The following is a 27430-nucleotide window of genomic DNA, read 5'->3' as shown; positions in this document are numbered from 1 at the left end:
TGCGTCCGTGGTGATAAAAAGTCCAGTAGATGAGGGACAGAGGGTGAAGGCCACCGTTGTATATGCTCATCCAGCGCTGGTATTCTCGAGGTTTGTTTCCACTGGGAACTTCCTTTCGGGGAAGATTGTCTTTTGGGCGCCATTATTCACTAAACGGACGGTGGTTGTTTTGTTTGATGCGTCAGTTTTTCTTCCACACTTGAGTTGTTCAGTCTTGTTTCAAGTGCACGATGATAAAAAAAGAAGTGCGCTGTTGATGAACCGTGGAATGTTTGTGTTCCCCTGAGGTCAACAATCTGATTGGGGCATCACAACTTATGTTTCTGGCTCCGCGAAATAGTTGAATAATCGTAAGTCCATGGCCGATTCGCATAAGTGACAAGACTCATCAGGTCTCCACCAGTCCTGTCGGTGCTCTGGGAGAAACAGTCTGGTGAACTGGTCAACAACGGTCACCAAGAACGAACCCACGCGAGGTGCAACAGGCGATGCAAAATTCAATGTACACCTCTCGCATCACGTTCTAAACCCGTGCTTTTAGAGACAGCCAGCATCCAACTCGAGGACACTCAAGAGCGAAGCTTCACGGAAGAGATCACCATAACTGCATTTCCTTGCACGTACTCACAATTTTATCTGGTTTCCTTTATCACATCGTAACATGCCGTCGTAGATTCTGGCCCAACTTGACTCCTCTAACCAAGCTAGAGAATATTTTCGATCAAAATTTGATTTTCCTATCTTCAAATCTACACAGTCGAGTTGAAGGAAATCGCCCCTTGCAACATTAGTCGATTGACGTAAAGGTGTGTCTTTGCCAGCCAACTGAGAGCCTACAACCGATTGCTTTTTAGTGTTTGTACGAAGAGCAAGACAACATAAATCGCAAGGAATAACCTCCTGGCCCCGAAGGACGGGCGGACCGGGGCGGTACGGATACCGTGAACGGTAAAGGAGCGAAAATTCACTTACCCATGACATCGACTCAAGGGAGCACCAAAAACCGCCTTCACCGTTGAACAGTCGTCTCTGGCATTGCTTTGAATCGCTGCGGCTCGTGAACACAGCACAGAAGCGACATTCGCATGTCCTGGTGCGGCCTGAATCCAGAAGTCTGGATCGGATGGAGGGACATCATGTGCATGAAATAACTGGTTATAAAGATCAAACTGTGTTATTGCTGAGCAGAAAGTCATACCTGAGGACACAGGGGTATCTTTGACACTGCAATGTACGACCAGCGCATTGGTATAGACTTTCGAAGTACGGCAAAACGTCGACCAGGTAATATTTCCGGTCATGATCATTCATGGTTTCAATACTGATGTTTGAAGATCGATTGTCATTTTGTTGTCATATGACCTTCCTATTCTCCTCCTGCCAGTGCGCCTTACAGCTTGCGGTGCGTGTCAAAGATCCTCTGCGTCATTTTTGATGGGCCTACTCTCTGAGGCCGCACTCGCATCAACTTTGCAATGGTTTCGAATATAACGGCAGAAGTGCAGACACGCAATTGAATGAATTTTAGATGGTCGTCAACTTGGTGCAGCAAAATTCGCTGTGCGTGCATGAAGAGAAGGAATATTATTGGTTGACCTCCGAGTCGGTCCTCGGATTCTAAGCGTCACATCCGAATCCCGATAGCTAACGCTTGTTGTATTGTTGTTTAATTGTTTAATTGTTGACTCTCACGTTTGCATACTACAGCACACTACTTGGCCTACGAGAATGCGACTCAACGCGAAGCTGGTTGAATATAGCGAGCTTGAAAATGAGGTCAAACGAGCTCTTCGTCATTTCAGTGCAAGATTGCGACCTTCAACTTCCGGCTCATGGATTATGATTCTACCGTGGACTCTCCTCGAAGACAAATTTCATGCTCTGAATTTCCCCTTCTTTGGAACTCATGTTGCGCCATGGCATGCGAGAACCACGCGGGTGGATGCCGCTCCAAGATCAGGTCATATGCTGTGGATTGTCCTAGAGCAGGTTACAGTCATCCTCAGCTAGTAAGGATATATCGTGCAGAGACCCAAGGATGTGGATTCGCATCAAGTGCTGGTGACTCATCATCGGAGCATTGTAACCTCCTTTGTCCCTTTCAAGCCAAGCCCACATAACTTCGTGAACCTTGGCTCGTGCATTTCTCTTAGAACCATCCAAGTCAAAAATATCACTCCCTGAATTAGTGTCGACACCTGTATGAAGTTGAAAATCGAACAGTAAAACCAGGCTTACGAACGCGGCAGCCTAATAACATCCGAACCGGCAGTCACCAAACACAGGTGCGTTTATTCTGCGCTCCTGTCGAATTCCGTGAAGGCGATAAGCCACTCTTACTTACCAAAATGGACCTATGATCTCCCATAAATCTAACACATGTAGCGCTGACCGAAGTCAATCATATTTGTGGATGGAACAATTTTTATCGTAGGGCCGTACGTCCTATGATCGGACCTACGGTCTATTTCAATACTACCCTGGATGGGAAGGTACGTCTGCATCAAATTCCTTGTCGTTAACTGATGAAAATGGACAGATGCACATAGAATTGGCGAGCTGACAGCGGCTGTCGTGAGCGTGCTAGGACGCGCCGCCACCCTTGACAAACGGAGATCTGAGTGCCTCGAGATATGTTTGTAAATAGCGAGGGCGCAGAACTATGAGGTATCATTTGAGCCCTACGCACACCGTAGATGCGTCCAAGTATCAATATCGTCGTTGTCTCACTCATTTCTTCTTTCGAGAGAAAATCGAGTCTTACCACAACACGCTCAGTTACTTGGCAGACACAACTGGCCATTCTGGTTTTGCTGTCTTTGTTCGGACGCATGACACTCGTGGATTTGGTAACACCAAAAACTTCTTTGGAGATGAAGATGAACGTGAGGCCTTGAGGGGCGGATGGCGTATGCCAAACGTCAAGCTTCTTTATGTCGAATGCTTACCGAGTCCTTCAAGGCCAGCTGGGCTGACACCTTGGTGCTTTACGTCGTTTGAACAACAGATAGGTTGGTCATGTGGAATGGCGGGAGGGCGCGAGAAAGCAAAGATTACCTAGAAGGCGGGTCATCACGAAAGTATCATATGTTGTTTGCATTCTGCTAAGGGAACATGACATTCCTACTTCATTTAAAGTGAAAAAAAATGTCGTGGTAGAGACCGCACGAAGACATTGAACTAGTATTTGATTGAACGGACATGGAGAATTTGAAAGACTTCATTGTGGGCGCACACCCAAAGTGCCTGTGAAATGTATAGCGATATCGAGCGACGATATGTAGGAGCCAGGTCTAGAAGAGATAGTCCAGTGCTGTGAACATTCAGACCTCGGATGTGAAAGGTTTCCCATCAAGTTGCGAGTTTGAAAGATGCAACAAATCAGGATCATCATCAGGCTTGAACGTGATTTTAGTGTGGTTATGAATACTGAATGAAATACCTACCAACGGGGAATATACAAACAACTCCTCCATGACCGGGCCCAAGTTGATGAGCCACCACATTTTCGCGATCGGATCATGCGTCCAGAAATTCCACTTCGAATTCCAGACCCACACACTTAACGTGACCAAACAATATAGCGCATATGCCAATAAAGAACTCAACACCATGGCCTTTCTTTCCAGAAAATCTATGGTATTAGCATGTTAGTCGGGGTTCCTGAAGTTCAAGCTGCTGCAAATTTACCTGCTAGTGACCTCGCCTCTGCGGTCTCACCATTGTCATCATATATCACTACGGCTACCACCAACAATCCATAGAAGGCCCAGCACAGTATGGGAAGTTTGAATGGTTCCTTTAGGAAAATTCTGCGAGTAATTGGGATTCGTATTAGGACGATGGCTAAGAGCCAGGTTGCTGCCATAATGACAACAGTGGCTACTGGGGCCCAGGAAGAGAACCACGGATATTGGATGATGATAGTGTAGATGGCTTGAAAGCAGATGTAAAGGATTGCTCGTATATATACTACTGGTTTCAGCATTGTGCCAATGGGTACAGTAAAGAGGAAGATTTGGATAGGGGTAAAATCGATCCCACCCCTGTGTGGGCAGTTGTTTATAAAAGAGTTGCTGTATCGAAGATCAGTACGAGTATATCTCTCGAGTCTCGACACCATAAGAACAACAATTGAAAAGGAAACACACAATCCTATAATCATATGCAATTTGGGCTTGATGCTCTTGCATGTCCTGTACGACATGATACATATGATAGTGATGCAAATAATGTAAAAGAAGCCAGCATTAAATCACCACAGCTACCCAGGGACGTGAAAACATATCAAAAAATCAAGATACAACTAGTTGGGAGCATACCACCAAAGGGTGGTGACACCAACGGGGAATGTGTACGTAGCCTATGATGATGATCAGGAAACTTATCCATAAATATTTAGAAGGTTCACCTACTTGCATACCTCTAAACTCGATAGTGGCCTTCACAGGCTGAGGATTCCAAGTGGTGGACGCACTGTCATCCCTGACGAAGGATCAGAATCTTGTCATGCAGTTGGAATCCCAGAATCCCTACCAGTTCAGTACGACGATGCTGTACCTGTTCCAGTCGCTCGATGAAACCCTACCCGTCTTGTAGGCGCCAACCACAAGAGCCCAGTCAAGCGACCCACCGACGCTCACACCAATTCGCTGGCCCCATGGACCGCCGGCGTCGCGAGGAAGAATGGCTTTGGAGGCTTGAGCCATGGAGTAAAATTCTTGATTTACGCTCCAGGTCCCATTATTGTTAATTTGGACTACACCACGGCATCCACCACCACAGCTGCCTGTTCCTGGAAGTAATGGCTGGCCGCTGCCATCAAGTGCGAGATTCCACATCAATCCAGAGGAGGAACCATATGAGATGCTGCCAATGAAGCTTGAAAGTACCATACAAGATCAGAGGATAACCAAGTTCAGGAACTAGCTACATACATACTATCCATATACCACTAGTAACTGAATTAGTTCATTTCGTCCGACGCAAGATAGATCGTAGACGGATACCTTGATATCGTTCCACCAGTCACTGCCAAGGGTTCCCGAGCACTCCGTGAAGTACACTTGCTGAACGACTCACTAAGGGAAGGATCGATCAAAAGCTCAAATTGAAATACCTTGTTCGGATACTGGGATGTGAACAAGGCCTGGTCACTAACGGAACCCCGATAACAATGGAAAGATACCCCATCGAAGGCACTTCCAGCTTGTTTCATCTGCCAACGTCTCAGCAACGCGCACAAATCAGCCCAGGAGCATCACGCACCAGTTGGACCGGGTAGTTGGCAGCATCCACCCAATTGTGGTCGTAACCGATGATCTTGACACTCGACAAGCTATGATTGTTCAACAACGTGCGCAGAGCCAGCCCAATCTGAGCCTCAGTTGCCACCGTCATATTGCAAGTCGGGTATGTAGAGTCGCTGTTTTCCGGTTCATTCTTGTGGGATAGTCATATCAGAGAGTGAGTCGATCGTAATGAACATACCTGGATACTGATTGCGTAAATCGGAATCCCCTTACCCAAGAATGCCTGCACGCTCTTCAAGAGGTAGTTTGCCACTGTAATTGTCGTCAGCTGCGCATCCATGTAGGGGGTGTACTCGAATGGCTCACTTGTGTTGATATAATGAGTATTTAGCGAGCCTCCGCGCATAGTCCCCCCGCTCTTCATCCAACCAGGCTAGGTGCCAACATTAAGTGATCGATAGGTACACCAAATGGACTGCATACCGGCGACCATGGTACGATGTGGAATCTGGCCATACGATTGATAGATATAATATCTTGAATAACCGAGAAAACATCAGACGGTGCAGCATTGATGTCAAAGTTGTTCAGTGAAGTGTCTCCACTGGTATCGTCATAACTGTAGGCTATAACGCTATTCGTCAGTCCCTTTAAATGTGGAGCAGACAAACACCTACTATTGGCAGAAAAGTCTGTCGCCCCAAGTGGGACGCGGATATAGGAGAACCCGGCTGAGTTAGCACCATCCGTAGCTGATGACGAAGGGGTTAGTACATCGCCGATCCGAAGGCAAGCAATGCACCATTAAATAGATAATCCATGAGCTTCCAATAGCTTCCAGAATTTTGTACCTATTAAATACTGTCAATACACCACACGCAGCGAGCGGAACATGCGATATGCCTTCAAGTTGTTGAATAACTTAGCAGAAGAATCGGCTGAGAGACCAATGAGAGACCATCATTAAAACTCGGCCCTGAGAAATGACCGCAAAGCTTACTCAATGATCCTCCGAAACCATACACGGTTTGGTATACTGAGGAATCGTGGATGACGATGTCCGCGCTGCCGATAGCACCAGGAGTAACGAAGTTAATGGGGTCCTTGGGCTGGAAATAAGTGAATAACATGTCCCTATTCCATGTGGTTTGCCACTGCACAGAGATGTGAATCGTCCACTACACAGCAGCACAAGGACGCATCGGCTCACGATGTCCCAAATCTGCTGCGACGCAACTGTCTGCAGCAGTGCCAGGGAGCCAAAGGCTTGGAGGGACCTCATCATCATGATTGCGCAAAAACTTTTCACGTTTAGCGTCTAAGTCTGGGCATGCAAGGGAGGGCAAGTGAACTTAGAGATATAGCCCACTTATATCAAGCCAGACTGGGAGAAATTTAATAGATCCCCCTTGTTGCGAGGACAGGCTGAACGTTTAGTTCCTCAGGCCAGCATGCAAAGAACGCGTGAAGACGGTACAGACCAACCTAGATCAATTTCAAGTTGATTCCAACAAACACCCACCTGCCTGTGGCATCTGATACCGCATGTCCATAAACATAGCTTTCCATGCCAAAGGCATGCAGCAGCTAATCTTGGCAGTTGCTACCCCGAGAGATATCACAGGGAGGGTCGTGAAAAACAATGATCAAGGAAGCAAATACAAATTGAAAAAAGGATGCGGAAAGGTCGGACGTCGATGACCTGCGCGCGCTGCCAGCTGGATTCTGGAAGAACTCGATCGATGCAAGAGAAGTTGCCGAACGACAGGATGGGAGACTCAGTTCGCCAAGCGCTCGACTCGGAGCCATGATTCGCAATCCGCTGCGATGCATGGAGCAAGTTGTCGGACAGTCATTGCTTGGGGACCGTATACAACGCGCATTACACGTTCCTCTCAGTTCCTTAACCCACTTGAACCATGGTACCACGTGTGGCAGATGCCACATGGAGGTGCTTGCGGCGAAACTTCAGGTGACGCGATTACAGTTGAAATACATCATGATAGTACACAACCCGCCTGGGATCAGCACACGAAGGACACAGACAGAACCGTTGACCCGTCCGGATTGGCATGATCGATTGATCCCATCACAGTCGTGAAGTTCAGACGGGGTGGGAAAACTTTCAACTCAGAAGCAGCAGTTTTAGACTCCGCGCTTGACAGCAACGTGCATGCCACGAACACATGATGAATAACCCATCCATTCCTCAAACAGAAAATATCGACCAGCCGACATGTATGTGTACCACACGTGGAAGGCTGCTAATGGCACCGAGTAAATATGTGCATGCGCATGGTGATGTCAAGTACATTAGAACAACCCTAACAAGTCCTCCTGGGGCTGCGCATTCTGAGCCGGCTGGGACGGTGGCGCCGACGACCCTCCAAATCCTTCGAAAGGCGAGGACAGGGATGTCACTGTCGGCGATAGTGCCGTTGACAGTGATCCTGCACCCGTATCCATAGTTTCCATACCACCAAAGATCGACACAAGGTCGTCTAGTGGATTCGCGGAAGTGCCTGACAGGAAGTTTGCTGCAGCGGGTGTCGAAGGAAGTATTTGAGTAGCAGCGAGTCCAGAAGGCTGCCCATCCTGCGCGGAATCATCACCAAAGTCGAGAAGATTCTCTGCTTGCTGGCCAGCAGCAACCGTCTGGAGGGCTTTCTGAGCATCTGAAATTCTGTAATTACACCATGAGTCAGTAGAAACAAACAAAACTGGCCAGTGGGCACTCACTCTGATCCTTTGCGTTGCACTGAGTCGGCACCAACTCGTCCATGACCAACAAATGTTTGAGCAGGTTTGTGGTAAACACTTGCTAATGATGATATCTCGCCTAGGAGCTCTTCAAGCAACGCGGGCGAAACCGTTGTTCTCGGGATAGATATTGGTGGCCGATGAGCAAGGACAACAGCCTAGTTTACGTTGATCAGCACCATCGACCAAGGCTCAGAAATTGTTCACACCTTCGCTGCGCCGGGGTCTGTCGACAAGAGCCTCCAATATATGTAAGCGCGGTCCCGCACATCTGGTGAATCGCAATCCTTCGTTGCTGTATTCAACACACGCTGAACGACTCCCTGGGACGAGTCAGGCTTCTTCAAAAATAGCTTGACTACTGCAGTTAACGTTTGAAGTTGAACCTATTGTGCAAGATCAGTACTTGTAGCACCAGTTTAAGGTAACACTGAAGTCAAATACCTGATACGACTCCTCGATGAAAGAGTCCACAAATATCCCCAACAGTTCATCCGCGTTGTCGATCTTATCGGCATACTCGCCAATAATCCAAATCAAGGATGTTTTCGCCTCCGGCTCGTCCAGCTCCTCTAAATTAGCGCAGAGTGTAGGGATTACACCTTCGTAGGTAGAGGGATACTTCCTGAAGATATCCTAAAAGGAATGTCATTACGAAGGCCACAAAAAGCTAGATATCACTGCGCACCTTCATGACAACCACAGCTTCTTGGACCACATAGCTGACGCGAGTGTTAATGAGCTCTAACAATACGTTCACACAACGTTCCGCTGCGCTCTCAATTAAAATGGCTGTCTGGCCAATAGCTTTGATGCTCTTCCGGACAAAATCGACGTCGACCTCCGACGAGTATCTGACCAGCACGGTCAGCAATGCAAATACATAAATTGCTGTGACTCACTCTTTCAGCTCGCTCAACAAAGCATCAACATTGCTATCACTGGCCAATCGTACCATGATATCAAGCTTCTCGATCTTGACATACAACGGGTCATTGTATTTACAAAAGAATACCCTCATTTCGTTCGAAAGGAGGTCGGATCGTTTTTGAAGGAGAAGGTTGATATTCCGCAGCGCGACCCATTGTACCTCGGGCGGGGACGATAGCAGGGTGACTAGCGGTGGTGCCATCTTGCGGATCAACTGTTTAACGAGATCATCTCGTCGAACATTGCGTATGTGGATCATGATGACCTTGAGATGTGAAGGTCAAGTCATGACAAGGGCCGGATGAGCGACACTGTGTACCTTCATTGCGGCAAGAACAACACTACCATTTACATGCTGGAATTGAGGTACGACGCGCTCGCAGATGTGCTCACTCTCTTTGTCGTCTGTCGCGTCATATCGTGCTAGAGCATTCACTACGGTGTCCGCAATATTTAAGATAGGTTTTAATGTTATCCGGAATGCAAAGAACATTTTTGAAATTTAAACTAACATATATATGGGCACATAACTTCAAATTTTGGCAGTGTTTTGTGCAAAATCCAAAATATAAAGCTTTGGCAGCTATTTTGGCACTGACCATACGTCACCGAAAATAAGAAATATTGTCAGATTTTGAGCGTGTGCTTGAATTTAAAGTTTTATTATGACGTTCAACTTGGGACAATTACTTGAAGTTTGGTCCATGGTCACTATGTTAAGTTGTATCAAACAATTAGACCCTGCCGAAAATATCAAGTTCATGGCGGCAACAAAATGCGATGACGAAACTTCAAGTTTTGTCTTCAGATTAAATATATCGCCCGATCATCGCCCGCCCATCGCCTGCCCATCGCCCGCTCACACGCCTGTAAAAATGCAAGAGATTAAATAAATATATTCATATTGAAAGCTATAACAATTGAGTCAGGAGAGTTATAGATATTGCTAGGTAGTTTCAGTCGCGAGATAAGGATAGAATCACAGCGTGACGGTCAGAAACCCTCCATCGCGCAAAGTGACTAACGACCCATGACACCTTGGCATTTTCAAGGCGGGTTCCGAAGTCTGTCGAGTACAATTTCGCCGGAAAATAAGGGTACATTGAGAAGGGATCGACGGTATGGTGATCTAGCGGGATATGTCGCTGTACAGCAAACAATAACTCTCCTGTCAGTGTACTGTAAATGTATTTGATACTGGCGGCGACAGGGGTTAACGACCGATCTCCGCGAGGATAGAAGAAAATCTGGCTGTTGCCCAAGTGTGTAGACGCCTTACTGTAGATCACACCGTCGAACTTGAGTGTAGCGCGTAATACCGCCGTTCGTCGTCTGATGAGGGTATACAGGTCTTCAGGCACCGCACTAGTTGCTGCACAGTCGGCAACCTTGATGGCATCATTCATAGGATCTTCGGCAAGCTCATGGATAGAACTCGTAGCGCTCTTATTGAATACTCGATCAAACAGGACCCCACACTCTTGAATAGCAGGCGGACAGTCTGGTCGGGCGAGCCAACGGCGAAGTCTTGCAGCTTTGATATAGGAAAGAAGCATTGTATTTTCAAGCTCCCCTAACAGGATTAAGTCTAACTTTCTCATTCGTGCTTTGAAAGGACGTACCAAATTTGTGATTGATAGGAATGCGTTGTATAATTCCAATTAAATGTTCGAAAGGAAAAGACCACCACGAGTGAGCAGGCCCGAATAGGAGCAGATAATCATATATATGGAACAATGCATGGTGATTCGGTCGCACTGAGAAGGTGGGATGAATTGTCTGCAACTTTCCGACATAAGCAGCGATATGCGAGCGATAGGCTTGAGCCCTTCTCGGTGTCATTGTTCGTGCACAAGCAAGATACACTGCACCGACTAATTCCATAGTGTGATCGAGGATAGTTTTGAGGCGAACAGCAATTTCGTCAGAAGAATGCGATGTACCAGCTCCCCACAAGCTCACGAGGGCGATGGGAAGATAGATCGTGATAAGGGATCGCCACTCATCAGCCTTAATTGTCCCAGCAGATGCCTCGCCAAAATTCTTGGGGACGGAACCAAGCCAAGTGGGGGTGGTCATATCACGGATGACGTTACGGATTCGATCAAGTACTTCTGCTGTCTCGAACGAACGAACTTTTCGAGGGGCCGCTAGAGGTTGTCCGCGACGCTGTGAAGTGCGTGTTAGAGAAATTGACGGCAAGAAACATCACAGCGAAGAGCTTACCCAATCAACAAGAGCCTTGACGTAGTCAATCTTCAGCGTTCTGCCAACTTTCTGGGGCATACAATGTAAAGAATTGCAGGCAAATCTCAACGGTCTGGAATTTTTATGAGACAGAGTGCTTTTTAGCTTGTCAAAGCGTTCCTCCAGTTGATTATCGTCGCCAGAACCTACGTGAGATGCGAGGAGGGTGCGAATCACGGATATCTGTGTTACCTCTTTGGCTGTCATTGTCCTGGGAGGTATTTCGCCAAAGTCACACACAAATGCCGGGGAGGGCGATGTCGATGTGGTCGACTCTGAGGTTAAACCGAGAAGATGTTGGGTGTGGTGTTGGGCCAAGCCTTCCAATATGCAGTGCATCGGATCAATGACAAGTTGCCGGGAGGGGTCCCAGTATGGTAAGCGCCAGAGTTCGGAATAGCGCACGCCATGAGCCTTGAACAGTCTTTCACGTTCAGAGGATGTAGCAGCGTCTCTCCACTGCTCAGCATATTCTCGCAATGTTACTTTGTTGCGAGGTTCCCACTTCTCGAAGTCGACTCTTCCACAGGTAGACTTATGATAACAATTGCACGCACTGCAATAGAAGTGACTGCCAACTCCAGCCATAGAAGCAATATGACGAGCGGCGGGGAGGTCACAGACAACAGGGGCGACAGTGCTACGAGTAAGCCGGCCATGGGGGTAACAAGCCGTTTTGGAGAACTTGATACCACGCTGCCATGCATCTACCAAATCATTGATGAGGGGTCGGATGTAGTGGTTGAGGTTCTCCAGTGACGGCTGCTTCGGACCTGGGATGATACCCGCAACATACATATTCTCCGGCTTGTATCTGATATCCACCGGTAAATTTAAGCATGCCATAGAGATGATTCCACATGATGTACTGGCGCCGCGGATATTCAGACCTTCCGGATTGAAAAAATCCACATGAAGAGCGAAGACATAGCGTCCCTCCTCTCCTCTATCAACAAAAAGTGAACCCGGCTGAGGACCATCGAACTGGCGGAGAAATTGAGCTTCAAAGGGGGTTTTGATGAAGGACGGATGGGGGGAATCGATGGAGTCCATCAGATTGTCGCATGCCTGATCCATCACGGCCTCGATATCTCTACGAGAGAGAAGACCGAACAGATAATCCTTGAAATCGTGGTACATGAAGGTCCTCCTGGGTCGGAAATTTCCATCAGCACCAACAAGCAAAGCCTCGCCACATTCGGTCGTGAGCATGGGACGATGAGTGCACCGTTCAGGATATACTGGAGTCGTCGAGCCTGGTGCATAAGTTGGTGGATAGGTGCAATGGCAACTGCAGACAGCATATGGGACAATCTTTCCCTTGAGATGGAATCTGGCCTCGGCGCTTTCTGAGGTCATTGGGATCTGCTTTAGGATATTTGTGTGGGAGGAGTTGAGGCTGTTATCTGGTCTCCGGAATGCGAGAAATAGTATGATGGAAATGATCTTCATGATTAGATCACAACTACTCCTGCTGACCCCTATGATAACTCTGCATGCGACGCCAAGGAAGAGAACGATTTGAGTGATTTCATCTAACTCGTTCACTGGATCTTGCGGAAGGGTATCTACTGAACGATAAGCAAAAAACTGTCATGATGATCCGCACGCTCACTTACCGGTATTGATCTCGACGGGTGTATCATCGGATGGCTCGTGACTGCTGCACTGGGTTGCCAATATGTCTACCTGCGATTCGATCGCCTTCTTTTGTGCAATCACGATATCGGTCTGCCGAATGACGTTTTGCATGGCTTTACGAAGTAAATGTAGTTTGCGACCAACGTGATCAATGCGACAAGAATGCAGCAACAAGTGAAAGCATTGCTGGATCCGAGACTCGATGTTGTCAAGGACAACCAACGCCTTCGCGGTGCGTCGATTGCATCCCTTTTTCGAGACAGGTACTGTGTCAGGTTTGAGCTCGACAGTACAAACTGTCGAGCTCGGAGAAATATTGACCGGTACATCCGTATCAAGGGTCAAGCGACGAAGATCGTCGGCGATGACGGCGACTGATGACGTGTTGTCTGCGAAGGTGCATGCAGCAAGGTCAGTGGCAGAAAAATCTACGTCAATAATCACACTGTTACCTGCGGCGCGTTCCACTTTTACACGCAAGATATGAGACACGATTAAGTGTTTGGCCATGAGCACTCCTGTTGGTGCGCCTTTCTCGTCATATCCGCCTTTCTCAATGCACTCCTTGCAAAGGCATCGTTTGAGTGTTGCACGGGCTACGGGCATGGAGAATTGAGGGAGGTTGGTAATTGGGTGATTGGAAGTAGATCCTGGCATAGCGGGACTTAAATGAAAAAAAAAACAAGGAAAGAATGGAGCAACTCACAAACAAGGCATCAGAGACAAATGCCAACGACGAAGTACAAGGTGATTGCCTATATGGACACTATTCGGATGCATGACAAGGGACGATGGAACAATACATACCGTAATCTAGATCTGACGAGACAAGTGCAACGGAATTCCAAGTGCCCAAGTGGTCACGCAATCCGGTCGTATCGTCGGGAAAATTCCATGTTCGCAAATGTCGACGAGGAACGGTAAGCTCAACAGTACAAACTATCGGGCTCAGAGTGACGAAAGTATAAGAGAACATGAGCTCAACAGTACAAACGAAGAGCCAAGTGTACATTGATCGATTGGCCATATCGTTCTTTACCCAGGCTTGCCTTAAGTGGGTGACCAATTGGTCGTTCACGTATGCACCTACGTATGGTCTAGCGGAGGGTATTCTTAAGGATTATCCAAATACGAACATGTCTCCGCATCGTCGGGCGTCAAGTTGACTGGGTGGACACGCAAGCAGAGCTTGCCCATCCAAACGGCTATGAATCCATCGAAAGAGTAGTGACGTTGGAACGAGTGTATTGAGAGTGAGCTCGATAGTACAAACTATTGAACTCGAAGAGATCTGTGAATGATGATCTCGACGGTACAAAACCATCGAGCTCGAAAAATCAGGGGTAAGATAATACTACCACAACCGTACGAAACAGTTGTAGTAGCAGTAAGGAGTAACTTGGGAACTTTGGCGAAATGTGAGATGGCGAGACAAACAGCTGCAAATAATATTACGTCAGCATTCTGATTTGAGATTAAGTCGCCCACCTAAAATGAGGCGGGAGGGGTCGGGGCGCTCAATGTTAGGATGAGCTCGATAGTACAAACTATCGGGCTCGGAGAGATCGGGGGGCGAGGAACTCGATGGTACAAACCACCAAGGTCAGAAACTCAAGGGGACAATACTACCACAACCATACGAAACAGTTGTAGTAGCAGTCTATAGTAAAGGAGTAACTTGAGACTTTGTCAAAATTTCAGATTAGTGCGACAAATAGTTACAAATACAATTATGTCATCATTGTAATTGGTTTGGTTGTGACAATGATGACATAATTGTATTTGTAACTATTTGTCGCACTAATCTGAAATTTTGGCAAAGTCTCAAGTTACTCCTTTACTATAGACTGCTACTACAACTGTTTCGTACGGTTGTGGTAGTATTGTCCCCTTGAGTTTCTGACCTTGGTGGTTTGTACCATTGAGTTCCTCGCCCCCCGATCTCTCCGAGCCCGATAGTTTGTACTATCGAGCTCATCCTAACATTGAGCGCCCCGACCCCTCCCGCCTCATTTTAGGTGGGCGACTTAATCTCAAATCAGAATGCTGACGTAATATTATTTGCAGCTGTTTGTCTCGCCATCTCACATTTCGCCAAAGTTCCCAAGTTACTCCTTACTGCTACTACAACTGTTTCGTACGGTTGTGGTAGTATTATCTTACCCCTGATTTTTCGAGCTCGATGGTTTTGTACCGTCGAGATCATCATTCACAGATCTCTTCGAGTTCAATAGTTTGTACTATCGAGCTCACTCTCAATACACTCGTTCCAACGTCACTACTCTTTCGATGGATTCATAGCCATTTGGATGGGCAAGCTCTGCTTGCGTGTCCACCCAGTCAACTTGACGCCCGACGATGCGGAGACATGTTCGGATTTGGATAATCCTTAAGAATACCCTCCGCTAGACCATACGTAGGTGCACACGTGAACGACCAATTGGTCACCCACTTAAGGCAAGCCTGGGTAAAGAACGATATGGCCAATCGATCAATGTACACTTGGCTCTTCGTTTGTACTGTTGAGCTCATCGTCCATGGCCCGGGGAAGGGGTCATATATACACTGCGTAAGTATCACCCAGCACACCCATTAACTCACTGCTGAAGGGGTTATACACCGCATAGGTTTCACCCAGCGCAATTCGACAACTGCCTCGTAGGACACCATATCTGTTTCCCTGCTCGTCTCGACTCCTCCACCGTACATACAGCGGAGGGGCATAGCAACACAATTTTTTTCGTAAGTTAACAGTATGTCTATCATTATATGAGAATAACATCTTTCCCCCCTGAACTATCTTCCCTAGTATCAACCCGTCGTACCCTCAGCGCCTCATAAAATACCCTCTCGGCTTCAGCAGCAATCTCGTCTTTTTCACCAATGGCGCTTTCTTCACCTACATCTCCTTCCGCCTCTCGAATGGCCTCCATAAGCCTTTCTGCCAATTCGCGCAGCATCAGGATATCGCTCTTTTCGTGGTTTTTTTCTTGTGCATGCGGTACTTTGTCCAACACCGCTTCGCGCACACTCGCTTCAAGATTATTAGTGAAGAACACCCGTGTATGTCTCATGCGCTGGCCAAGGTCTGCTGACAGCGCCATCGTGTCCTGGAGACATAAGTTAGTGAATTATATTGCCAAGTTAATGATGACTAACATAGTTCACATAGTTCATCAAGAAACATAAGGTCACCAATAGGGCACTTGTGTGAATCAAGATTGTGAAAATGTGCGTTAGTGCACACGACAGAGACCAGGATTCTTTCGAGGTGATGGTTTCCTTTTTCATGCCATAGTCGTAGACCCATAAATTGACTGTAGCCTTATGCCTTAGTGCTTGCGATGCACTGGCGACTATGCAGCGCCCGTTAATATCATGTGTCTGAAATACAATCAGCACCACATCTCCGAATCAAGTCAACACCTACGGCTATTGTCTGCACCAGGCCGGCATTGGAGTGATGAAGACTCTCCAGTAACTTCCCCGTTTTCCTCTCGAATATTTATACCAAACCATTGTCACTCCCACCTACCACCAACCTCCCTTCGGCACTGAATGCCACCTGCTTTGGGACTGATACACTGGGAGGAGCGGTGATGAAAGTTCGAACTGGCTCCTCATCACCGAGAAGTCGGTACAACGTAAACCTGTCGGTTGCGTTGTCTACCATGAACACACCCCTCTTCTGGTTGATTGCCGCATGTCCGCTGCAGGAAGAGCGTCAGTCATACTTCGGCAGCTTGCGGTGAATCCTCACATCACCGATTGGCAACTATATTCCTTCACTACTGCGCCGTCATCCCCCTTCAGCTTGATGAAGTTGCCGTCATATAGTCCAAATACATAAACGCCTTTATCGTCTGCAAATGCTACAGACTTCGGCACAGTGTTGTCCAGTCACACCGCGAAAACGGCCTCCAGTTGCGAGTTCGTGTTTAGAACAAGTACCTGAACTATCTTGTCCCTTGTTCCGACTGCAATCCGAGTACTCCCTTCAGAGGACATATCCCATGACAGACATGTAATCTCGAAGCCCGATCCGAGCCTCCTGGTGCAAGTCTCCTGAAAAAGCATCTGTTCAACATTAGGCGAGAACTCGATGATGAACAGGACATCCTTACATCTACTGGGCTACGTCGCAAAAACACGATGTAACCAAGCCCTGTTCCATAGCAAAGGGTTTCTGTCATGGCCAGTCTTGTCGTAATCCAGACAGCGCAGCTGACTGTGCCTCGGGACTCGTAGTTATGAGATGAGCATGTGAGTTCTTTCCGAGATTTGATATCCCAGACTTTAATGCCCTCGGTGCCTGTTTATTTTATTAGCGCTCCAATAATTAGAACACGTGTGATTTACCGCCGCATGCAAGAGCTTGGCCATCATTAGATACTGCGAGCGCGTGGACAGACCCACTTGTTGTGAGGCGGGCTTGATGCTGGAAGCGTTGGGTTGACTGCCTGAATGGAGACCAGGAATAAAAAAACATCGCTGGGGTGATCTTAATCGGTGTGTGCTCAGGTCAGGTTCTCAAGTTCACTAGCTCAATTCAACAATCTTTATACTAGGGGCTTTTTGTGATTCCATGGCGACTTTGTGCTTTCTGGCTGTTTGTATTCGTCTTTTATGAGCGACGTGTCAGCCTTTCCTAGACAACCTCGCTTTTTGTTGCTTTTTGTTGATTCTTCGTCTTTTGGCATTTTTTTTATTCTAATTATGACACTTATCTTTACGACTTTCGTAGTAATTTGCTTCGAAACTTCGTGTCGTTGATCCCGGTCTTTATTGTTTTAACGTAATATTGTTGCTCTAATGTGTCAACTCATAAAACCTACTAGATCCAGCCGCTCACGTCGCCAGCTTGACCCACTAATATCGCCAGCCTGACCCGCTCACATCGCCATCTTGATCCACCTTACATTGACTTACAGATCATGCGCAACACATCGAAAGCTGTCTCTCCCTTTCACGATCCAGAGCCTGGTGCTCCACCCCCCTTCCCGCCTATGCTTACCGACCAGCTCGAACTTTTTGGCAGCCCTCGTCATTCGATGTAGGGATTCATTTCTGGCTGGGCTTGTAGAGACTGTTTTTACCTTACCTTATGTTGGCACTTTTGTAGCTTACATAAGCAATCAATCTTTTCACCAGTTACCAGTATGAGTCAGAGTGCTCAGTAGTTTTTATGATATTTCCTCTCCTCTGAGCCTTAAGCCTAGTCCAGAAACCCTTTAGGGTCGAATAGCAGCTAGGTTCTGCATAGACCCAACATTGTTCAGACTCACCATCTGAATTGTTGTACCTTCATCGACTATGCTCATTACTGATGAGATTCTCCTGCCAAAGGTTAGCATCATTTTTTTTTGTCTTGCTCCTCATACTGAGAGCATTTGCAGCCCAAGAACACGCTGGCGCCTGAGTTCAAGCTTGCAGTACGCCCATCCAAGAATACCCATCCTTCCTCACCATACCCGAAGAGAGTCTCTCTCGAGCGTTCTCGTTCTCGTTCTCGGACACCCATTCCCTCGGATTCATCAGGCTCCTTCGATTCGCTATCAGACAGTGACTCGTCAACTTTGGCTGCAAGTTTATCAGAAGACTCGAAGATTCCAAAGCCTGCTGGTGAGCCCAGTCGTCCTGGGCGTGGAGGATACACGCTCCGCGAGGCTTTGGATTGGAGTCCAAAGGCATACACCAAGTTTAAGGTTAGTAACACACTCCCACTGATGTATGCCTTTTATTTATCGACACCTCTAGAATTCTATGCACCACCTCATCGAAGAGCACCTCGATACGACGAAGTGTGCCTCGATACGACGAAGTGTGCCTCGATACGACGAAGTGTGCCTCGATACGACGAAGTGTGCCTCCTCCCAAAGTCCTATCCTTCTGAAGACTGTCTGCGACAAAGTCAGTACTCGATCTTCATTTATCCATGACCTCATGGTTTATGGTTTATTAGGCTGTCGATGCTTTCCCCGACCTAGAAAATTATAGCGAATTCTGGCCAGTTAACGATATGATCATGATGCGCCTGAAATATACATCAGGTCGTGCTAGGCAGAAAGAAGCAGGGATGGTTACGGGAAAGAGTAAGAAACATACTCCCAAGGTCAGTATATTCTACTCCGAAAGTCGACGCTAATACAATGACATCTACAGAAAAGTTGATTCATTCTCACTATACCCGTAACTTAACTTAGATGAATCCCCTTATCATTACCATGTTTGTGATCACAATGCCCGAACTAGTTAGAGTACACGCTTCAAATTGTCTTGGTCTAATTATCCCGTGGGTATATCACATGTTATTGAAAGACCGACAAGTGAATGTGTGCTAAGCTTGTCACATGGTGTGAAATTTTCAAATTGACAATTACATATGTACTCTCAGTGACTGCGCGTTACTTCACTCTCTAGTGCGCCTGCAGTACTTGCAGTACTTCCATAGTCATTTACTACCTTATTTCAAACACTGGGATGCAAGACGAGTGATCTTCCGAACAGTAATATATGTTTGGGTCAAACATGCTGCATTCGGATATGCTAATATTATCTTCCTGTGATAGCAGTAGCATTGTTAGGCGGCTTTGAGAACAGCGACGTTTCAGCAACCGCCATGTCAAAACATTTTCTCTCGTCTGAACTCGGGCTAAAAATCGCTTCGTTACACCCACTGGGTGTCATCCAATCCGACATCTCCTCCATGGACAAACTGACATCCTGTGAGCTCAATCGCCTGATCACCCAAGAAACCCGCCGCGAAGGAGATGCTAATGATATGGGACATCTATTACCTTTGATCTTCAATTCGTTCGACCCCACGAACTTGCCCGCAACAGATACCCTCGTAGATTCAACCAACAAGCCGCTCTACGACACTACCACAAAACAATGGCCCTTAGCGCTTCCCAGGAAGGGTGAGGCCATCGAGAAGACATTCCCATTCTTCCTCAACAACCTCACCAAAGCCCTCCTCCGATCATTTCCTTCGTTAGGCACATTTCCTCCACTATGGTACGGTTCGAGTTCTACCGTGCCCGTTGAAAGCGAGCATGTTCAACGAAAACCCGATGTCTGCTTATCCGAGCACACGGAGTTGCGTTGGAACACTATACTGGTAGTCGCTGAGCTCACCACAACCTCGTACACCCCTTCAATACCTGCCGGAAAGACGCTTGACACAAAGGCATGGCTCATTTTCAGAGAGCAACCGTGGAGGCGTTTCGTACTATCTCTTTCCTTCAGCAATAATTATCACGAACTCCGTGTACATGTACATGACCATTCAGGCGGCATCATGACCCCAGAAATCAATATACATGAGAATCCTGATGCTTTCAAACGCGTCATGGCATGCATCGTTTTTGGTCGACGTGACTGCATTGGATTTGACCTCACGATCACGATCAACCCAAAGATGACGAGCTTGTTGTCCGGGGCATTTTGGGCCCGAAACATCAAAGGTCTTCCCAAGCGAAGGAGTCGAGCCGCCCGCCTGAAGCCCCGCAAGCTATCTTCACTAGATGCGCAGATAGTGCTGACACAATCTCACACACTGGACACACAGACAAAGTTTCATTTGCTTCCCGACCATCTTCCGTCTCCCGACGAGTTCGCAAATGAGCCTGAGGCAGACTCCACTCCCCTTGTTGATGCGCCAGATCTCAAGAATACAGACGCTGAGGTTGACGATGTGATAGGACAGATCACCGTCAATGAAAATGTATACAACTTGCTGAAGGTGATCTTCTGCAATCAAGGACTTGTGGGCCGCAGAACCGTTTGCTACCTGGCTCGGAGAGATGGCGAGGAGTTTATTATTAAGGATCATTGGGTGAAAGGCGACAAGAGTGTAGTGTTGAATGAGGTGGAGATGCTGAAAGCTCTGAAGGATATCCCTGGTGTTCCCCAATACGTGGAACACTGTCTCGTGGAGGTAGAGCCGGGCAAAGTCGACGATACGCAAATGTATCGCCAGAAGATCTATAATAGCACCCAAGGTGTCTATCGCACGCATGTCCGTCTCGTCTTGAAACCACGGGCTCGTCCTTTACATGAGTTTCGAACTAGAAAAGAGCTCGTCAAAGCGTTACGTGATATTGTGCTAAGTAAGTGAGCCTGTCGTATTAGTTAGTACATATCTGATTGAACTGTCACAGTTCAAAAGCGTGCAGTTGAAGAGCACCAGGTTTTGCACAGAGACTGCAGTCTAAATAACTCCATGATAGAAGACACTGAATATGGCAGTCGAGGGGCGCTAATAGACTGGGAATTCGTGGCACGCATCACATCGGACGATATGTATTCTGCCGGTGGAACAGTAGGCGCCTTATTTGTTCGGTGAGCAATGAATGACTAATTTTTCAGGGAACCATACCCTTTATGTCCGTCAGCGCCCTTAGGGCAATGGGCAAGCTAAATTATCAATACTCACAGGGTATGAAGTCGGTAAAAGAGCTTAAGCTAGCCACGGACCATTCGACTCCCCAAAAGATGCCCAAAATCAAGCATACATACCACGACGACCTTGAATCGATGTTTTACGTTTTTGCCTGGATTGGCATAATGTTCAAGGGACCTATGGGTGAAGAGCGCTGCCTTGAGGACGTCGTGGACCGTGATCCTGACAAAATGGAGATGTGGCTACCAGAGCGATGGCATGGTACGCCGGAAGAAGTCACTCAAAAAGCCGAAGCGAAGCACTATTTTTTCCTTGGAGATTCGATGAAACAGTGCATCGGAGAACAATTCACCCCCTATTTCCAAAAGCTCGTTCCTCTAGCAGAGGAGTGGTATGACCTCATGAGTGAGAAGAGGATGAAGGTCGAGTTTGATGAAGTGGTCTCATTATTCGACAAGCACATCAACGCGCTTCCGGACGAAGAGGACTCTGATGAGTTGTCGAAGAAGGCCAAGAGGTTGGGTGATGGGAAGGAGGGGAAGAATGATGTTACTCCCGCTCCGTCGAAGCGAACTAAAGTTGAAGTGAGCTTGTAACGATTTACTTAGTTTACGTTTACGTGCATCATGACGGTCAAATAAACTGTGTGTGACGGATTTGTCGCTGGCTACGTCGACAAAGGTATTTTGATGGGTCCGTAAAAGATGCAATGAGATAGCGTCTCGGTAATGCAAGATGCCATTGTTATTGTGCAGTGAAGACAAAAGATAGCGTCCCAGCAGTACAAATGGCTTGGTGAAGCAGTGAGGGAGAAAGGTAGCGTCGTCCTAGCAGTACAAACGGCTTGGTGAAGCAGTGAGGGAAGAAGTAGCGTCGTCCTAGCAGTACAAACGGCTTGGTGAAGCAGTGAGGGAAGAAGTAGCGTCGTCCTAGCAGTACAAACGGCTTGGTGAAGCAGTGAGGGAGAAAGTAGCGTCATCCTAGCAGTACAAACGGCTTGGTGAAGCAGTGAGGGAGAAAGTAGCGTCGTCCCGGTACAAACGGCAGGAAAGGTAGCATCCCAGCAGTACAAACGGCTTGGTGATGCAGTGAGAGGGAAAGGTAGTGTCGTCCCAGCAGTACAAACAGCTTGGTGATGCAGTGAGAGGGAAAGGTAGTGTCGTCCCAGCAGTACAAACGGCTTGGTGAAGCAGTGAGGGAGAAAGGTAGTGTCGTCCTAGCAGTACAAACGGCTTGGTGAAGCAGTGAGGGAGAAAGGTAGCATCCCAGCAGTACAAACGGCTTGGTGATGCAGTGAGAGGGAAAGGTAGCGTCGTCCCAGCAGTACAAATGGTGTAGAGAATCATGCCTCTCATGGCGTGATATGGCAGTTTCCACTAAGGGAGTATACAGCACCAACTCGCAGCACCACTCTGTGTACTGTCCACAGCAATTCCTATATAATGCGCAGCTTTCCCGTGCAACGCGCGCCATGCGCGCACCATTCCCGCGCTTCACGATGTATACCGCGCGCGCGCGTTCCCGCGCTTGCGCGCCCTATAGCGCCAGCCATCCAGATGCATCTATCCACTGTCCACCAAGCTCCCTAGTGCGTATATTTCCATTTCCTTTATTAGCATAGTGTTCCATCTTTATTTTTATCATGCATTCTCACTCATATATATATTTACATACCTACTCGGTAGCGCTTCGGCTCCGCATGACCGCGCTTAGGCGCGCTATATAAGCGCCAGCAGTACATACTATTACTTAACTTACTTTACCTCCCATTTACCTATTACTACTTACTTACTACTTAGGAGAACATAGTAGAAACCTATTCCTTTAGATCTCGCGCTCTCACATCTCTTGCATCATATTATCACTTAAGTCTAGTCTATCTATCATTTCCGCATACGCGCGCGCGCTTTCCCACGCTTCGCGCTAATACGCGCGCGTGTTCCCGCGCCTTGCGCGCACATGCGCTTTCTCGCGCTTCGCTGAAGCGCGTACCTCTAGATCTTCACAGCACTCGCTTCCCCTAGGGTCGAATGCACTTGTCTCCTCAAGTAACACAGACTAGGCAACGCGCGACCTCACAACTTTTTATAGATACTGTCAGGAGCATCATTTGTTCCTCTCAGTATTGTTGTTTCTACAACGGCTTGGTGAAGCAGTGAGGGAGAAAGTAGTGTCGTCCCGGTACAAATGGCAGGAAAGGTAGCATCCCAGCAGTACAAACTGCTCGGTGAATAGTCGTAAAGTGACGTAAAGTGACATCGCCTAAGACACCATCCTCCAGCTGTACAAAACCGCTGAGTGATGGTGGGTGTGGGAGTCGACAGAAAGAAAGTGCGCAATATATTAGGAGTCATTTAAGTTTTTAAGTGTCAATTGACAGGTGTTTGCGACCAACTCAAATTATTTCCTTATTTGGTTACCACGAGCTCATATTATGTCCTATCTATCTGTACAGCCGTAATGCGGGTTATATAAATAGAGTTCTGACAATTCCAGATCCGAATCCTCCCATTGCATCTCGGATCACAATTCAACTTCTGAGGCACGACGATTTGTATTGTCGTGACTAGTCAACCTTGGACTTGTAGCGATATTCGGTACTTAATTTAGTGACTAAATCTGAATCTATACCGTATACCGTCACAATTCAACTTCTGGGGCGCGATGATTTGTATTGTCGTGACTAGTCAACCTTGGGCTTGTAGCGATATTCGGTACTCAATTTGGTGACTCAAGAAATTCATCTTACGCAATTTATTGACTCCACAAATTTATTCAACATTATCAACTGCCGGTCTACTAGCATCAAACTATGAACCTGTCAGCCAGCCGATGATTAACGCGAGCGCTCAAGGGCTTCACGAGCGTGAGAGTGCGTGGTAGTTTTCCATGATATCGAATGCTTCGTATAAAGCTGATAGATTCTAAATCAGCGGGGATTGATTATCACTGGGTACTGCTCACTTGTGCATGATAAAGTCGGCTAGCGCATTGTCCCTTCCCCGCATGTTTACAACAGAGCCGGCGCTTGTGCCAACCCTAGTAATAGCTGCATCACCTCGGAATACATTGCCATCGCTGCTGAGAAGGGTGTTGATTCTCAGATGACAATGCCGCTTGAAAAAAATACAGAACTGATAGATGCGTCTCCCTTCATGAAGGGTGACAAGACAGTTGTGTACGTAAGGTTGTACAGTAGCGTCATTTAAGAGGCTCTCGGGAACGGGAAAGCGCTTCGCGTTGCGCGAGCGATCAGAACATCGTGTAAGCATGGTAACCTGGCGAGGTCTGCTCCACGATGCAGAATATAGCCTACACCGCACATGGAATTCAAGAGTCTGATTAAGCTGTAAGCGAAAGACCAGGAGAAATTTAAGATAACTTGCCGACGATGTGGGTAAGATATACGTGCGAGTGTTGACCATTGTGATAAAGATAAAGGAATGACCAATGAAATTAGCTGTAGGCGACCAGCGCTGAAGATAACTGGGGAGGTGAGAGCGGGCGATGAGAGTGGGCGATGAGAGCGGGCGATCTTATAGTATTTTACTAACCCCAAAGCACGCTCCGCACGGAGTATTCTGCAAGCTGAATTCGTCATCTTTATTTGTTTCATGGAATGAAGCAACCACGGACAATAATCTAGCAGAGTATCGTAAGCCCACCTGATCTCAGACTTAAGACTTTGTAAACTGACTTTTTTGTTTGTAAAAAAATGGCACTATTGCCCCCGAACATCCGCAGCCTAGCCTCAAAAGTGAGAATCATGCAACGTCGTTCACAATACAGAACACCCAAAAAGCGGATGCGATGATATCACGATTTAATTGTTAGGGTTGCATATAAGTGGGATAACGCGTATGGAACCCAGAAACTAACGTTGACGCTACACTCTTCTTACTCAACCCTATTAACATGCCATGGCTGGAGCAGGAAGACATCCAAACATCCTATGATGCGAACTTGTTTGATGATGATGACATGGAAGACGATATGGAAGATGCTGCCGCGTTTCAAACCGCAAATCATATAGACTTCAGTCTAGCAAGGACGACTCAGATAGACAAGAGGGAGGCATCACGGATGGACCTAGATGATGCCACCGGACAGCCCCCAACTAGTTTCAATAAGGAGAAAAGGTTCAAGACGGTACGTCCGGGTGTATAAGGTTAATGTCGAGCTCAGTGTCTGTCCAGGTATCAGATAAGCGTCGTATCAAGGAAGTAGATTACTCGGCGGAACTGCGCGAAATGGTGTACAGTCAAACGGAACAGATCAACCACATGAGACGTGAGATGCAAATGGTTCCTAGTAAGCTCACTAGACATTACGGATATCTGGCTCACGGCCATGTAGGAAGCTCAAAACCTACAACAAGCACATTTGTCCAGCATGGAAGATATCAGAAAACAGTGGGAAGTAGCTCTGAGAGAGTGGGAAGCGCAACTCACCAAAGAATTCGAGGTAAATCATTTGGACGCTCGAACGACAGACACCCATTGATGACAGTGACAAGGCTAGCCGCGCCGAGCAGCACCAACAGCTTGAAGATTATATGAGAAGTCGTGAAGCGGTCGGCCATGCGAATCACGAGGCGGTAGAAACTAGCATGCAGAAAATTCTAGAGGATAGTCGCAAACGCTTTGAGCAAGAACTAGCTCAGCGTGAAGAAGAGTTCAATAGAAAGAAAGAGGAAGAGGTAAGGTGAATAACTTGTCACGAAAGGTGGTCAATGACAACCACATAGTTTCTAGAACGCAAGCAAGCGAGATTCGGCGAGATGGAGCAGAGGCTGAAGTCCGAAGTCGATAAGTTGAGGGTGAGGATATTGATTCGTGGCTGATGAGTATGCTGAAATGCCCCAGGCGGAAAAAGAAAGCGAGCTGGCCAACATGGAACAGCGGTTTTCCAGGAGTTACAGATTACCGGATAGGGATACAGAAATGGATGACAGCCCCCGTCCATCCACAAAGCCATCGTCAGGTACCCCATGCCTTGATACCATCAAGAAGTTAAAGAGAATTCGTGGAATATCGCGCAGGACTCGCCTTTTATCAGTACCTGCGGAGGTGAGTGTCTGGTATATTGTTGGATATGATGTAAACTCATGATACTAGGCGGACATGCAGGAATCCATCAAGAACAATCATTCGAGAAAGATGCACCACGTCAACAACATGATGCTTCCCTATGGAAGATGCGATTGCACGAGGTGTGGAGGCCGCGCTAGAGGCGCATTCTCATCGAGAAAGACTTGTCCCGCTCGTCTAAAAAACGCAAGTCCCCAAGAAGAAAAAGATCGAGGATGCAAGAAAATTCGGCGAGAGAAGGCTGCCCGAACTGAGCTGCGAAAGAGATTTTCTTCTGGTAGCCCGGCAACATAGTATCGAGTTTGGATTCCCCTTACATTGAAGTAGGGAGAAGTGCGCGTTTGTTGAAAGATGTTTTCAAGATCACTCAGATACCGATTTCATAGTCCATGAGGCGCGAGTCGCGAGGATGTCTACTCATATGAATACGAAGATGGTCCAGGTCCCGATCTAAAAAATCTTACCTTTGATCTAAAAATGGATCCAAAACCCCTGGAATAGCAAGATATTGATGTACTCCCTCGAAGAAATACAGAAAAGGTGCGATGAAGAGAAGTGGCCATTCCAGAGGTCAGAGGTATTTCAGGGAAATCCTTCAAGACCGTTACAAGCGCTTTGCGTACGATCTGGACGGCTGCGCAGCCCAAGGTCACAGCGAAGGTATACTGGAGACCCCCTAGAGGTGGAGAAAAGGTTGATTACGAAGAAGGACGAACACTGAAATCGACTCGTCAAACACGCTCGAGGAATGTATGCCCGCAATCTCCAATAATTTTAGTACTGAAGACTTCACAGAAATATCGTCATAGGGAAGCGGTTGTCGACAATCTTGTCAAACAAACGCCGACGAAACGAAGAAGACCTCCCAGCCTGGCGGTGGCTTCAACGTCTGATCAGGACGTTGGGAGAAGGCGTATGAGTTCGGAGGAAAGCAATGTAGAAAACGACATTGAAACCGTTCTTCGTTCAAAAATGACATGGCGCCGAGTGGTAGAACGGGAGATGGACATCGTCGATCACCAAAGACTTATGGACGACGATATCTTCGCCCCTCAAGGCTCAAAAACCATGAAGTGGATACGCACAGCCGGGAATCCGACGACTTC

The 27430-nt window shown here is 47.3% G+C and overlaps 8 protein-coding genes across 8 annotated transcripts; 3 read left to right on the top strand and 5 right to left on the bottom strand.

The window, feature by feature from the left end:
- Positions 1-3998: 3998 nt before the first annotated feature.
- Positions 3999-6540, bottom strand: F5147DRAFT_755936 (glycoside hydrolase family 30 protein; the record flags this gene model as incomplete). Its single annotated transcript, XM_041440341.1, has 14 exons — positions 3999-4363; positions 4416-4485; positions 4537-4881; positions 4938-4954; positions 5010-5069; positions 5120-5218; positions 5269-5442; positions 5491-5685; positions 5736-5878; positions 5930-6004; positions 6055-6103; positions 6156-6190; positions 6253-6406; positions 6463-6540. The coding sequence occupies 14 exons, from the start codon at positions 6538-6540 to the stop codon at positions 4307-4309; spliced, it is 1551 nt and encodes a 516-aa protein (XP_041284482.1). The 3' UTR covers positions 3999-4306.
- Positions 6541-7565: 1025 nt separating this feature from the next.
- F5147DRAFT_528513 (adaptin N terminal region-domain-containing protein) lies at positions 7566-9381 on the bottom strand (the record flags this gene model as incomplete). Its single annotated transcript, XM_041430045.1, has 7 exons — positions 7566-7935; positions 7992-8170; positions 8222-8398; positions 8457-8648; positions 8701-8866; positions 8915-9207; positions 9262-9381. Coding segments are annotated over 7 exons (1497 nt in total), but the record flags the coding sequence as incomplete, so codon positions are not given.
- Positions 9382-9898: 517 nt separating this feature from the next.
- Positions 9899-10498, bottom strand: F5147DRAFT_589613 (uncharacterized protein; the record flags this gene model as incomplete). The annotated part of the gene is made up of 2 exons (XM_041432147.1): positions 9899-10293; positions 10378-10498. 2 exons carry the CDS (start codon positions 10496-10498, stop codon positions 9899-9901), a joined length of 516 nt encoding a protein of 171 aa, XP_041284480.1.
- A 5097-nt stretch (positions 10499-15595) lies between these two features.
- Positions 15596-17319, bottom strand: F5147DRAFT_782615 (uncharacterized protein; the record flags this gene model as incomplete). The annotated part of the gene is made up of 8 exons (XM_041442772.1): positions 15596-15940; positions 15990-16214; positions 16261-16311; positions 16366-16540; positions 16591-16709; positions 16782-16907; positions 16955-17142; positions 17190-17319. The coding sequence occupies 8 exons, from the start codon at positions 17317-17319 to the stop codon at positions 15596-15598; spliced, it is 1359 nt and encodes a 452-aa protein (XP_041284479.1).
- Positions 17320-18143: 824 nt separating this feature from the next.
- On the top strand, positions 18144-19001 carry F5147DRAFT_782614 (uncharacterized protein; the record flags this gene model as incomplete). The annotated part of the gene is made up of 5 exons (XM_041442771.1): positions 18144-18176; positions 18227-18535; positions 18588-18740; positions 18793-18942; positions 18993-19001. The coding sequence occupies 5 exons, from the start codon at positions 18144-18146 to the stop codon at positions 18999-19001; spliced, it is 654 nt and encodes a 217-aa protein (XP_041284478.1).
- A 1093-nt stretch (positions 19002-20094) lies between these two features.
- F5147DRAFT_525720 (uncharacterized protein) lies at positions 20095-20937 on the top strand (the record flags this gene model as incomplete). The annotated part of the gene is made up of 3 exons (XM_041429984.1): positions 20095-20261; positions 20308-20314; positions 20539-20937. Coding segments are annotated over 3 exons (573 nt in total), but the record flags the coding sequence as incomplete, so codon positions are not given.
- Positions 20938-24194: 3257 nt separating this feature from the next.
- On the bottom strand, positions 24195-24659 carry F5147DRAFT_589609 (uncharacterized protein; the record flags this gene model as incomplete). The annotated part of the gene is made up of 1 exon (XM_041432146.1): positions 24195-24659. The coding sequence occupies one exon, from the start codon at positions 24657-24659 to the stop codon at positions 24195-24197; it is 465 nt and encodes a 154-aa protein (XP_041284476.1).
- Positions 24660-25149: 490 nt separating this feature from the next.
- On the top strand, positions 25150-26618 carry F5147DRAFT_659932 (uncharacterized protein; the record flags this gene model as incomplete). Its single annotated transcript, XM_041434637.1, has 7 exons — positions 25150-25383; positions 25431-25538; positions 25591-25698; positions 25727-25933; positions 25982-26053; positions 26100-26303; positions 26352-26618. 7 exons carry the CDS (start codon positions 25150-25152, stop codon positions 26616-26618), a joined length of 1200 nt encoding a protein of 399 aa, XP_041284475.1.
- Between the last annotated feature and the right edge of the window lie 812 nt (positions 26619-27430).

Source organism: Suillus discolor (assembly GCF_016758755.1).
Source record: "Suillus discolor strain FC423 chromosome Unknown F5147scaffold_234, whole genome shotgun sequence".
In the NCBI taxonomy this organism is placed as follows: domain Eukaryota; kingdom Fungi; phylum Basidiomycota; class Agaricomycetes; order Boletales; family Suillaceae; genus Suillus; species Suillus discolor.
The sequence above is the reverse complement of the archived record's forward strand: the minus strand, read 5'-3'. Positions and strand labels throughout refer to the sequence as shown.